We start from the raw sequence: 14,872 nt of genomic DNA, 5'->3' as shown, positions 1-14,872 counted from the left end.
TTCCCACATGCTTTTGGGAGAGTTGATGTATTTTTTGCAACATTGCCTGGATGTTTGTCTTTGACCCTACCTCATAGTCCAGACATATGGAGAATACGGGAGATTGTTGTCACATGTAGTACACAACCAGTACTTGCCAGAAATTCCTGCAGCTCCTTCAGTGTTGCTGTCGGCCTCTTGGCAGCCTCCCTGACCAGTTTTCGTCTTGTCTTTTCATCAATTTTGGAGGGACGTCCAGTTCTCGGTAATGTCATCGTTGTCCCATATTTTCTCCACTTCTTGATGACTGTCTTCACTGTGTTCCATGGTATATCTAATGCTGTGGGAAAAAAATTTTTGTCCCCTTCTCCTGACTGATACCTTTCAGCAATGAGATCCCTTCGATGCTTTGTAAGCTCTCTGTGAACCCTGGCTTTTGCTGGAGGATGCAATGGAGTACCGGTAAATGTCTGAACTTGATTTGGGGTTAATCAGAGTCATTTTAATTGATGGCAGTTGTGAACCCAAAAAGACTGAATTCTGTAATTAAATCAAAAGGTGCTTCAACAAAGTATTAGTTTAAGGGTGTACACACTTATGCAGCCAGCTTATTGTACGTTTTTTATTTTTATGTTTTTCCCCCGAACAGGTTTGTTTGTTTTTCAATTGAATTATACAGGTTATAGGTCACATTAAAGGACATGGGACATGAAACATAAATGCACGCTATATCAGTTTCTTTCCATTAAAAATATGAAATAATTGCATCAACAAATACAAAATTATCTATTAAATTCAGCAAAATCGTTATATTCGTGATGATTATATGGCATTTCTGCTCGAGCTCCGATATGCATATTTTACAACCGGAAGAGCCGCTGTCACGTGATCATATGTCACAAAAACTTTCGGGTACAGCACAAGTGGGTAGATGAATATGGAGAAGTGTGAATCGTGATGATGACGAATGTGACAAAATAGTTTTTGTGTCTTGGATGACAAGAAAATTGTTTCGTTTTTAGAGTGTTTAACGTACATTGAACATCATGGTGTATTGTGCTGCTTATGGTTGCAATAATTCCAATGGGAAATGCCCTGGAGTAAGTTTTTTTGCATTCCCCAAGGACCCGAAGCTGAGGAAAGTGTGGGCTCACTATTGTCGTAGAAAAAACTTTGTACCTACTGTTTCCCACAAACTGTGTTCGGACCATTTCACTGAAGATTCTTTTAACATTAATACTCAGTTACTGAGCGATATTAATTGCCAAGCCAAATTTAAGAGGTTACTTAAAGATGGAGCCGTTCCCAACGTCCCAATTCAGGAACAAGACGCTGAACAAGACGGCGGGGTGAAACCCGAAGTGCTACGGCTACCACGAGGTGCATTCGCTAAGCGACTGAAAGCCAAGGTAAGGATTAGTATTATAATTTTGGGTGTATCAATTATTGATCATCATAATTCTGACTCATTTACTCTTATATCTGTCCTTCTTTGTTTACGTACCGAATCGAAGAGTTGTAGTGTGTTAGGCCTACATAGATCTATGATGAACTTTCAATGTATGATACAAAAATAATACTTCTTTCAACAGATCATTAGCCTTTGAGCAGAATTGTTTTTAACTTACCAGGATGTGTTATCGAGCCGACCGCTTTCAGTTTCATGGGGATTGAATGCACTCTCACGCTCAGAATCATCTGACCCGTCAGAGTAAAGACAAGATCCATGTTCATGTGAATTTCCAGCTATCGGTTCGAATTGATAGGGTCTAACTTCACATCTCTGTGAAACATCGGGAATGTCACTGTCGATGGTGTCCATTTCGGTAACCTGTTTACATTAGATACCCAAGCGCTGGCTCCTTGAAAAGTTTTTCTGACGTCACGGGTCACGTGACCGCTTAGCTAATTAACAAATCATTGTTTTACGCTGATGTATAAAAAAGTTGAATAATGTGATGATTTTCACATTTTTGACGCCCTGCAGTGATTTAGATGGCATTTCTTATGTCCTTTATACATAATTATACCCAGAAAAAAATCCATGTCCCATGTCCTTTAAAGATGAGAAAAGTTCTGGAATTATTTATTGTGGTCTCATTTTTTTGCATCAGAAAAACCTGTCATTTTAACAGGGTGTGTACACTTTTTTACTGTATTTCACAATACACTGTATTGTGTATGTAGTGTCCAAGGCTATTTGTAAAATATTTATAAGGCTTTATTTGTAAGATAAGGAGAGTATGCGAGTATGTTTCTCACCACCACTGATTTTATAAAACATAACCATTACAGTGCTGGTACTCACAGTTCAATGGCCTTGTTCCACATAATGACGTATCCAGACAAAATAAATGACTCAACGTTGACAATGTGTGTATTTCCTCGCTCCGTTCCAACGTAAAGCCATTTACTCTGGAACGGAAGATGACAAAATGTGATCCTAAAAGAAAGAGGGGAGAAAGCATTAGTATGAGGAGACTAATACTGACACAGGTAGAGCTTCTCAGCTCCATTTAAAATACTATAATTAATATTTCACTTTAAGGAAAATATTAGCCTGTTATTTGCTATTCTTTGTTTCATGGCATATGGGTTTCAGTTTTACCCAATTACTCCAACCTTGTTCAAGCTAATTACATAGTTGTATCAAATTTGCATGAACCTGTATGGTCATTATTAGGAACGTGTTTACTTAATTTAAACCGTTACCAGCACAACTGTTTCTAATGACCTGGGTGCAACAATTGAAGACAAAACATTGCAAGACAAAGCATGCAAAGTCCAGCATCACTCCCCTTAATTAGGAGGTGATTAGTGTAATTAGGATCTCCGTCCTCAGCTTCCTAAGAAAATAATTTCACCGTTCTGTAATGCATATGTGACAAATAAAGGCTATTGTGTATGCGGCTGCAAATAAGGTGTTATATGCATCCATGAAGAAAGCTACAAAGAATGCAGACTCGCATTTCAAGCCTAACTTCGTGCAAGCATTCACTTCAACATCTCAAATCAAAAATGCATTACCTACCAGTCAGACATGTCCTATGTCGCCGTCACAAAAGATTTATACTGACTGTAGCAGCTTTTATCGTCTTCCTAATCACTACAACCAGGAACTTTAAAATCATCACAAAGCCAACCCAAGTAACCATCTAAAATAATTTCACGAATTGTCCGGCTGTAGGCGTGCAGCTAACGGAAAAGTAAAAGCACTACAGTATGTTTCGATGTAAATCAGGTTCAAAATTCAGATGATATAAATGTTATAAATGAAATTGGTCACATGAGTAACAAAGAAAACATGATGAGGGTGTACTGTTGTGGTGGAAAAGTTTTATTGCTGTTATAACAATTTGCCAGTGATTCTTTTTTTTGTAATTTAAAAATTCACCTTTTTATCAATTTATACCGTAGTTACGTTCAATTTAGTTCCTCTTATCACTTACACTATCAGCTACAACACTTATTCTCCTTATAAGCTTCACTTCTGTCTCTCTCGAAGGTAATAAGACGGGGAAAAAAGAGTGCAGTTTGTCATGTTACTAAAAAGCACTTTCCCTGTGCTGACCCTGGAGACTCATTCCATATCATTCCAGTGTTAAATAAGCATCTCCTAAATGAAAACTAAACAATATCCAAAATGATATGTTTTTATTTTTCTTTCTTTTTTTCAATACGAGATGGTTTTAATCCCAGTTATTGTTGGTCATAGTTCCTGGGAACTACTTGTTAATATAGAAAAGATACAGAATCAGAATAAGTGCATGAATATAATCCTGTGATTTGTCTTGCTTTTGGCACTATTGTCAGGGCTGCTGTTATAGAAAATTAATCAGCATATTTAGACCCAAATCAAAAATCGTGAATTCAACAGAACCATAGTATAAACTTACTTAAGACTTATTTAACCTCAGAAAATCTTTATACATGCTGTATAGCTTTCTATTTCCTTTTGTGCAACAACAAAGCACAAATGTTTTGTCACATCACTTGTGGTGTCAACGCATTTGGCTACGCTTTGTGTCTCGTGTCAGTTGGACGTCAGTCCCAGTTGGGTACGGGTGTATGTATTTTTAGCATGCTACATTTAATTAGAGTGCCATTGCCCCAAGACAAACTGGAGCTAATGAGACATGAGCAAGACACAACAAGAGAAGAAACTTCCAGAAGTGAAACTTTCTTGACAATGTGTTAGCTCTGCCAATTGATTATCTTTAAGCAAGAAAGATCACATGCTTGCTCATGTGTTTCAGTGGTTGGTAATCACAACCAGGCCGATATCCAATACAAGGATACACTTGTGAGTGAGATATTGCTTTTATACAACAGGTCTATAAACAAAACATTTACAGTGGTGGGCGGCATGGTGGTGTAGTGGTTAGCACTGTCACCTCACAGCAAGAAGGTCCGGGTTCGAGCCCCGTGGCCGGCGAGGGCCTTTCTGTGCGGAGTTTGCATGTTCTCCCCGTGTCCGCGTGGGTTTCCTCCGGGTGCTCCGGTTTCCCCCACAGTCCAAAGACATGCAGGTTAGGTTAACTGGTGACTCTAAATTGACCGTAGGTGTGAGTGTGAATGGTTGCCTGTGTCTATGTGTCAGCCCTGTGATGACCTGGCGACTTGTCCAGGGTGTACCCCGCCTTTCGCCCGTAGTCAGCTGGGATAGGCTCCAGCTTGCCTGCGACCCTGTAGAACAGGATAAAGCGGCTAGAGATAATGAGATGAGATTTACAGTGGTGCTTGAAAGTTTGTGAACCCTTTAGAATTTTCTATATTTCTGCATAAATATGACGTAAAATAACATCAGATTTTCACACAAGTCCTAAAAGTAGATAAAGAGAACCCATTTAAACAAATGAGACAAAAATATTATACTTGGTCATTTATTTATTTTAGGAAAATGATCCAATATTACATATCTGTGAGTGGCAAAAGTATGTGAACCTCTAAGATTAGCAGTTAATTTGAAGGTGAAATTAGAGTCAGGTGTTTTCAATCAGTGGGATGACAGTCAGGTGTGAGTGGGCACCCTGTTTTATTTAAAGAACAGGGATCTATCAAAGTCTGATCTTCACAACACATGTTTGTGGAAGTGTATCATGGCAGGAACAAAGGAGATTTCTGAGGACCTCAGGCAAAGCATTGCTGATGCTCATCAGGCTGGAAAAGGTTAGAAAACCATCTCTAAAGAGTTTAGACTCCACCAATCCACAGTCAGACAGATTGTGTACAAATGGAGGAAATTCAAGACCATTGCTACCCTCCCCAGGAGTGGTCGACCAACAAAGATCACTCCAAGAGCAAGGCGTGTAATAGTCAGCGAGGTCACAAAGGGCCCCAGGGTAACTTCTAAGCAACTGAAGGCCTCGCTCACATTGGCTAATGTTAATGTTCATGAGTCCACCATCAGGAGAACACTGAACAACAATGGTGTGCATGGCAGGGTTGCAAGGAGAAAGCCACTGCTCTCCAAAAAGAACATTGCTGCTCGTCTGCAGTTTGCTAAAGATCACATGGACAAGCCAGAAGGCTATTGGAAAAATGTTTCTTGGACAGATGAGACCAAAATAGAACATTTTGGTTTAAATGAAAAGCGTTATATTTGGAGAAAGGAAAACATTGCATTCCAGCATAAGAACCTTATCCCATCTGTGAAACATGGTGGTGGTAGTATTATGGTTTGGGCCTGTTTTGCTGCATCTGGGCCAGGATGGCTTGCCATCATTGAAGGAACAATGAATTCTGAATTATACCAGCAAATTCTAAAGGAAAATGTCAGGACATCTGTCCATGAACTGGGTCTCAAGAGAAGGTGGCTCATGCAGCAAGACAACGACCCAAAGCACACAAGTCATTCTACCAAAGAATGGTTAAAGAAGAATAAAGTTAATCTTTTGGAATGGCCAAGTCAAAATCCTGACCTTAATCCAATGGAAATGTTGTGGAAGGACCTGAAGCTAACAGTTCATGTGAGGAAACGCACCAACATCCCAGAGTTGAAGCTGTTCTGTACGGAGGAATGGGCTAAAATTCCTCCAAGCTGGTGTGCAGGACTGATCAACAGTTACCAGAAACGTTTAGTTGCAGTTATTGCTGCACAAGGGGGTCACACCAGATACTGAAAGCAAAGGTTCACATACTTTTGCCATTCACAGATATGTAATATTGGATCATTTTCCTTAATAAATAAATGAGCAAGTACAATATTTTTGTCTCATTTGTTTAACTGGGTTCTCTTTATCTACTTTTATGACTTGTGTGAAAATCTGATGATGTTTTAGGTCATATTTATGCAGAAATATAGAAAATTCTAAAGGGTTCACAAACTTTCAAGCACCACTGTATATGGATTAACTGACATTTTAGATAGAATATGGCCAAATATTTTGTCTATTTTTGCTCCCCAAAATAAAAAATAGTTCCAAAGAAGCCACAGCTGGATAGTGTGGTGCACATTGCCATGCCAACACACAGACTGACTGACAGCCCATAGAAAGTGCAATAAGATTTCAGCAAAAATCTTATAATATTCCACCAAGATAGAACAACATAATTCATCTCTATCGGAGCAAAAGTGGAATAGTTCTAGTCTCATAAGTGCGTGTTTCGCCTTACGTCACCTAATGAAATTTTGCTGAGGAGGTTGAGAAGGCAGCTCTATAGCCATCTAGCTGCATGTCTTAAAACATAGTCAGTTTTTTCCACGGTTCACTGCAAAAATACCACTGTGGTCTCATAGTGATCAAAGGTAACTTGGAATATGTTGTAAATTCCTCCAAATACCATTAACCTTCCCAGAGAGAAATAATGGGTTAGTTTTGGTGAAATCCATGGACCTCCTCATTGACTTGAATGGAGCCCTGGTTTGTTCTTGTCCGTATAAAGAGGGATCAGTCCTCCTCCCCCTTCCAAAATGGAATGGGGAAATGGCCGTTTGTTTGTGGCTCTCGCTCCACCTCAATCATCTCTGGTTTCAGTGCTAGAATCATTGCTAGAATGGGAATTTTATGTCGTGAACACAGACAAGTGGAGTGGTACAAACAGTGAAATGTACCAGTGCTGTTATACTAAATATCAGGATTCTTCAAACACCACTTGTCCAAAATAGTGGACTGGAACTAACCACTGCATAATGACATTCTGTATATTCCATGTTCTAAATAAAACACCCAATATTATCTCATCTCATCTCATTATCTCTAGCCGCTTTATCCTTCTACAGGGTCGCAGGCAAGCTGGAGCCTATCCCAGCTGACTACGGGCGAAAGGCGGGGTACACCCTGGACAAGTCGCCAGGTCATCACAGGGCTGACACATAGACACAGACAACCATTCACACTCACATTCACACCTACGCTCAATTTAGAGTCACCAGTTAACCTAACCTGCATGTCTTTGGACTGTGGGGGAAACCGGAGTACCCGGAGGAAACCCACGCGGACAACATGCAAACTCCACACAGAAAGGCCCTCGCCGGCCCCGGGGCTCGAACCCAGGACCTTCTTGCTGTGAGGCGACAGCGCTAACCACTACACCACCGTGCCGCCTCCAATATTATGAATTAAATGTATTAGAGTTTTTGCATTAGGTTTTCTTTTTAACTTTACTGTTGGACATTGCTATCTCTCTCTCATATATATATATATATATATATATATATATATATATATATATATATATATATATATATATACACGGTATATAGTCTCTTTCAATCTGGTGAAAACATTCAGACCTGCCTCAGGCCTAAGAGGGCGATTCTGCAGGAGAAAAAAAAAGCATATTGTGAATGATGACTTCTGTCGCGAGCAATCTCTCCAGTCAACAACAGTACAGTTGGGACTTAAGGAACTGCAAGAAACATGTCTGCCCTGTTAGCGATGATGCAGCCCTCTGCTCTTCCTGCACTTTTTTCAGAGGTGGACAAAATAAAGATCCCACTGGTTAAATGTTACTCCGATACAAGTGAAAGTTGTCCAGGCAAATTTTTACTTAAGTTAAAGTACTGAAGTACTTGCTTTTAAAAATACTTAAGTATTAAAAGTACATTTTCTGTCAACACATTGTTGTATTATTGACACAACGCTTATAATAGCTCATGCCTCTGAAGCCACCGACTGGATTATTTTGTGAATTCACAAAATGAACGCATGCTGTGCATCATGGTGGTTTACCGTTAAGCTAGCAACTCAGTGAAGCTGCACCTGACATGCTAGCAAACTCTTTTCAAACTCAAAATCATATTGGGTAGCTATCGTTACTAGAAAAGAAAGATTTCTACATTGTTTATTTGGCAAGATTATGCTAAAATGTATTTCTGAAAGGACTTCAGATAAGTTAACATTATTCATGTTAGCATAACTCCATTTTTACATGCTAGCTAACAGTGTCCAAGTTAACGAGCTATGTGTTAACGTTAGCCGTGGACAAGGCGATGGCAACTTGGTGGGCAAATCCATAGAAAGTCATTTGACTAACCAGACTGCATAGCTATTGCAACATTATCGCTAGCTCTAAAAGCACAGACAGCTTCATTTCAAGCTTTCTCTTGGAATAAAACGTTTACAGAGTGTACCTCAATATGCTTCCGCAGGTTGGATGGTGAGTTTTTGTAGGCTGTGATGTGGTTTGTTTTAGGTGAACAAAGCAAACATTTAAAATGAAACAAATCTTTAATCCTTTAGAAAACTGAAACATGGGTTCTAGGTATGGCCATGGGTGTGTGGATTCCCCAGAAGAACCGCATCCTTCTGTTCTGCCATCAACTGATCGAGTTCAAATAACGCTGCTGAGAAATCATTGAACTTGATTTTATACAGTCTATGGACGTGAAATGACCCGAGTGATTACTGATCGGCTGTCTCAGTGTCACTTGCGAAAAAATCAATAGTGTTTTAGAAAAGGAAAGAAAAAACATCCCCTTTCAAAGCTGCTTCATAGTAACAAGTAACGAGGACCTTGATAGAAATGTAGTGGAGTGAAAAGTACAATATTTGTCTTTCAAATGTAGTGAAGTTAAAGTCAAAAGTTTAAAAAAAAAAACTTAAGTCAAGTACAGATATTCAAAAAGTGTACTTAAGTACAGTACTCAAGTAAATGTACTTCATTACTGTCCACCTCTGACTTTTTTATTCAAGGTTTACAAACTGGAGAAGTGGTGATAAATGGTATTGTAATTGTACTAGAATTGTAACACTATTTTGTTTTATCTCTCTCTAATTTTCTCTTCTTTTCCAGTTGCTGATTTTGCAATATTAGGGGGTGGCGTAACACACTCAGAGGAAAGCACTATCCACCCACTTCCGTGTGTATGAGCTCACAGACACCATGATTGGACAGCGTCTTTATAATTGACAGGGGAGAAAGTATGTCACCCTTCCCTCCCTCAGATCACAGTCCAGTTTTGCTCTCTTGAGCTCCTGGCCATGGATCATGAGGATTCAAACTAGCAGTCTCTGGATGATAGGGCGAATGCTTTTCTGTTCGTGTTACTCATGAGCTGTATAGTACATTTAGGAAATACTAGCTGTACTTTGCATGATTAAGAGCACACAAAGTAAATTACATTAACATAGAGCATTGACCAAGCAATTATGATAAACAATCAATAAGCCAGTCATGTGACACACATTGAATCGGTGCAAGGCATATTAATTTGTATGGCCGGACTCTCTCTGCAATCCATACAGTGGCATCATCTATCATCCTTATAAGCAGGTTAAGTAGAAAATAAAGACCAACACTGTGCAATTTACTTCTGTCTGAGCTCATCATGTCTTCCTCAATTTCTCTCAGCTCGCTCCTCTCCTCTCATAGAGACCTCTGGGAGTCTCGGACAGACGGGGTGATTAGATATGTGGCATTGCAAGACACTGCACAGACAACTTTGCCTTGTCTGGATAGGAATACTAATAAAGCACAGGCTATTCCAATGTTTAACTAGATGTTGCTAAATGGCATGTGTATTTCATGCAAATATATTGAGCTTGAATATATTTAATAGAGTGAAGCTGCCGAAGCATTACTGCGAAAAGACAAGAATTAACTATTCAGAATATACAGTAAAGTCTCGATTTTTAAACGGTATCCCTCAGAGTTTAGTCTTCAGCCCATCAATATATATCCATCCATCCATTATCTCTAGCCGCTTATCCTGTTCTACAGGGTCGCAGGCAAGCTGGAGCCTATCCCAGCTGACTATGGGTGAGAGGTGGGGTACACCCTGGACAAGTCACCAGATCATCACAGGGCTGACACATAGACACAGACAACCATTCACACTCACATTCACACCTACGGTCAATTTAGAGCCACCAGTTAACCTAACCTGCATGTCTTTGGACTGTGGGGGAAACCGGAGCACCCGGAGGAAACTCACGCAGACATGGGGAGAACATGCAAACTCCACACAGAAAGGCCCCTGGTGGCCGCTGGGCTTGAACCCAGAACCTTTCTCATCTAATCTCATCTCATTATCTCTAGCCGCTTTATCCTGTTCTACAGGGTCGCAGGCAAGCTGGAGCCTATCCCAGCTGACTATGGGTGAGAGGTGGGGTACACCCTGGACAAGTCGCCAGGTCATCACAGGGCTGACACATAGACACAGACAACCATTCACACTCACATTCACACCTACGGTCAATTTAGAGCCACCAGTTAACCTAACCTGCATGTCTTTGGACTGTGGGGGAAACCGGAGCACCCGGAGGAAACCCACGCGGACACGGGGAGAACATGCAAACACCACACAGAAAGGCCCTCGCTGGCCGCTGGGCTCGAACCCAGAACCTTCTTGCTGTGAGGCAACAGCGCTAACCGCTACGCCACCATGCCAATATTTATATCCAATATAATCACACAAGTGATTATATTGGATATAGCTAACCGCTACACCACCATGCCAATATTTATATCCAATATAATCAACATCAAGTTGAAATTAATTCAGCGTGAAAGTATTAAATAGTCCCTCATTACAAGAAGGACTTTAATTGTCATTACAATTACTTTGATATAGGTTTGTTTTACATGATATAATCTTATCAAAAATGTCAGCAGATTTTTTGAGCAAATTTGAAAATGTGAAAAATTTCTCATGGACTCAACTGTTTCATGGGCAATATTTAATTTCTTAGTCTCATAATTCTGTAATAAGTGCATCACCATTTATACAGATCATTTTATAATAACACAGGAACACAATAATACTTTCATCTCCTCAAGGATTCGGCACTGCCCCGGTCATTTAAGCGAAAAGCTTATTTTAATTATATGGGCAACCTGAACTGTATGTATAATAAACTAAATAGTCATGTGTACTGAATGCAATTAAAAGATTGCAGTCCAGGAAGTTAATATTGGATTAAGCTTATGAGAAGAGGAACAAGAGCATCTTGGACTTTTTAATAAAACTGTCAAGCATGGAGTAAACGGTCTCATCGAGCCTTAAAACTGCACACACTCGCTCACAGACCTGATTGCAATTTAGCTGGAAACAAAGCAATTTTTTTTGTTTTGTTTTCAGATGCAGATGAGAGAGAGGCTGAGTTTGTTATGCGTGTGTTTGTGGCAGCTGTCACTGGCTGTGACACTGAGAATCAGGGGTTTTATTTGTTTGTTCCAGCCAGGATGATGAGGTGATGATCATTATCATCAATTACTGGGGACAGGAAGGAGCTCATTAGCTCCACAGGGACTTCGCGGCGCACACAGTGACGACCTCAGCTTTGTCGCTCCACTGCAGCGTGTATGCACCGCAATGACAGAGAGAGAGAGAACTGGGAGGGGCTCAGTGGGAGGGGTTTATCAAGCAAACATTCGCAACAATACTCAGGGAGTAATGCACACTGTCCCATGACATCATGCCACACATTAATATCACAAGCTTTGTATTCAGAATGACTGAGGGAGATGTGGAGGGGTTTGTCAGGTAATATAAAACCTGAACAAATCTCTCTCTCTCTCACACACACACACACACACACACACACACACACACACACACACACAAGACAGTTGGTAGTTAAAAAAGGGAAAAAAAAGGAGACTATTAAGGCAAATTGGTTGGTGATGTGGGACTTGCTGTAATCATTTCACATCTCAACAGGAGACATGCTGTCCGGAGATAAGCATGTGCATGCGGACACACACGCACACATACACAGAGCAGTAATTTTTCCTGGGACACATTACTCAGGCTATGTAAATGTTTGTCAGCAATCAGTCATATGCACAATCTCTCTCTCTCTCTCTCTCTCTCTCTCTCTCTCTCTCTCTCTCGTTAATATTGCAACAACCACAGCCAGTTTTTGGTTTTCTGCCATAATAATCCCATTTCACCAGGAAATGCATCCTTCTTGTCCTTCTGTCTAACACACACACACACATTTTTATTTCAGGATGAAGCATGATCAAAATCAAACAACTTACTGATGATTACACATCGAAGGAACACACAATTCCTGGCACAAAATCCTGGCACAAAAATTCAGTCAGCTCAGCTTTGTTTGATGGCTTGGTTTTCAATTGGGCTCAGATCTGCAGATTGGAGATTGGTCCGGCCATGACAGGGTCTTGATCTTGTGGTCCTCCATCCACACCTTGTTTGACCTGGCTGTGTGGCATGGAGCATTGTGCTGCTAGAAAATCCAATCCTCAGACTTAGGGAACATCGTCAGAGCAGAAGGAAGCAAGTTTTCTTCTAGGATAACCTTATACGTGGCTTGATTCATGTGTCCTTCACAAACAAAACTCTGCCCCATTACAACCTTGCTGAAGCACCCCCAGATCATCACGGATCCTCCACCATATTTCACAATGGGTGTGAGACACTGTGGCTTGTAGGCCTGTCCAGGTCTCTGTCTAACGATTAGATGACTAGGTGATGGGAAAAGCTGAAAATTGGACTCATCAGAGAAGATGACCTTACCAATCCTTATGATCTTTAGCAAACTTCAGCCTGGCTCTTCTTTACTTCTCACTGATGAAGGGCTTTCTTGTAGATTTGCCTGACTTCAACCCCACCTGGAGGAGCCTGTTTCAAACCATCCTTGCCGTGCACTTAACCCCAGCTGCCATTTGCTATTCTTATTGTCAGTCACTTGATGTCATGCTGTGGTTGTTGAGTGACATTCGAAAAAGTTGATGATCATCCCGGTCAGTGGAGAGTCATGTTTGCCCTCTATCAGTCTGTAACTTTGTTTACCCCAATGTCTGCTGCTTGACCTTGTTATTATGAACTGCTGTCCTTGAAATTTTGAGGATGGAACAACCTGACGCTCACTGTATCCCTCTACCAGTCAATCCAAAATCGAACCCTTCTTTTTCTCACTCAAAACTTTTCTTTTTAACTCTTTTGGTATGATGAACAGATATTTTTGTATTCCAATTAAATTTTAGGTCCTACTAGCACTGTTTTTGCCATCCAAACTGGTCCTATTGCAAGAGGATAGTGGTTTTTATACTTTTATATCTTTTAAAATATGATTTGGTTCAGATGATCACCTAATCAGTACCTTATTAAGTAAAATGAGGTGAGCTTGTGTTGGAATTCCAGCACAGACAATGGAATGAAATGGCTGCTATACATATAGATGCTGATTTAAGAAAAAATTGATGTGAGCTCTGGTAGGGTCTCCTAAGACAAACTGGTCCTAGGTGAGGGGCCAGACAAAGTGCAATTCTAAAGACTTCTATAAGAAAAAAGCAAGGAAGCATGACACCTCACTCAGAACAGGGATACTGGGCCCCACCCTGAAGCCAGGCCTGGAGCAGGGGCTCATCAGCAAGTGCCTGGTGGCTGAGCTTTTAACTCAGCTGGGTTTAGCCCAAAGGAGCCACGAAGCCCTGAGTTCAGCTCAAAGGAAGAAGCCTTGGCAGCCAGGGAAACTAGCATTAGGAACATGGAATGTCATCTCTTTGGTTGGGAAGGAGCCTGAGCTTGTGCGTAACATTGAGAGATACCTGCTAAATATAGAAAAACCCAGCAACCGATTTGTATGTTCTGCCATCTAGCAGCACTGCCATTACTGCGGTGGCAAGTCATAGTGACTCAGTGTGCCTGCTGCTGTTTGAAAAATATATATGTTCCTTTTTAATTTGATGCCAGCAACACATTTCAAAAAAGTTGGGCCAGGGGCATGTTTACCACTGTGTTGCAACAACACTCTGTAAATGTTTGGAAACTGAGGAGCCCAATTGCTGTAGTTTTGAAAGTGAAACGTCATATTCTTGCCTGATATTGAATTTCAGTTGCTTAACAGTTTGGGAGACAGGTCTGGATTGCAGGCAGGCCAGTTTAGCACCCAGACTCTTATTATGGAGCCATGCAGTTGTAATACGTGCAGAATGCAGTTCGGCACTGTCTTACCTTCCCTGAAAAAGACATTGTCTAGATGACAGTATATAGTATGTTGCTCCAAAACCTGTATTTATCATTCCACATTAATGGTGGCTTCCCAGAAGTGCAAGCTACTCATGAAATGTGCACTAATCCACCCCTGTACCATCACAGATGCTGGTTTTGGAACTATGAGCTGATAACAAACCATTGGTCCCTGTTCTCTTTAACGTGGAGAATGCATTGTCCATGATTTCCAAAAAGAATTTCAAATTTTGATTTGTCAGACCACAGGACAGTTTTCCACTTCGCCTCAGTCCACCATAAATGAGCTCAGGCCCAGAGAAGGCAGTAGTGTTTCTAGATATTGTTTATATATGGTTCATTCTTTGCATGGTGGGATTTTAACTTGTGGATGCAGTGCCAAACTGTGTTCAAGGACAGTGGTTTCCAGAAGTGTTTCTGATCTCATGCAGTAATTTCCATGACAGAATCGTGTCTGTTTTTAATGCAGTGTCACCTGGGGGCCTGAAGATCAGGGACATCCAATGTTGG

The 14,872-nt window shown here is 40.7% G+C and overlaps 1 protein-coding gene across 3 annotated transcripts in view; it reads right to left on the bottom strand.

The window, feature by feature from the left end:
- Positions 1-14,872, bottom strand: part of stxbp5l (syntaxin binding protein 5L) — a 294,368-nt gene that overhangs the window by 151,313 nt on the left and 128,183 nt on the right. For all 3 annotated transcript variants that reach the window (XM_060928664.1, XM_060928666.1, XM_060928665.1), the window contains exon 5: positions 2,288-2,422. In XM_060928664.1, the coding sequence (XP_060784647.1) occupies positions 2,288-2,422 (135 nt within the window). The remainder of the gene's footprint in view (positions 1-2,287; positions 2,423-14,872) is intronic.

Source organism: Neoarius graeffei, chromosome 9 (assembly GCF_027579695.1).
Source record: "Neoarius graeffei isolate fNeoGra1 chromosome 9, fNeoGra1.pri, whole genome shotgun sequence".
In the NCBI taxonomy this organism is placed as follows: domain Eukaryota; kingdom Metazoa; phylum Chordata; class Actinopteri; order Siluriformes; family Ariidae; genus Neoarius; species Neoarius graeffei.
Note: the sequence above shows the minus strand (reverse complement) of the source record. Positions and strands in the feature narration are given on the sequence as shown.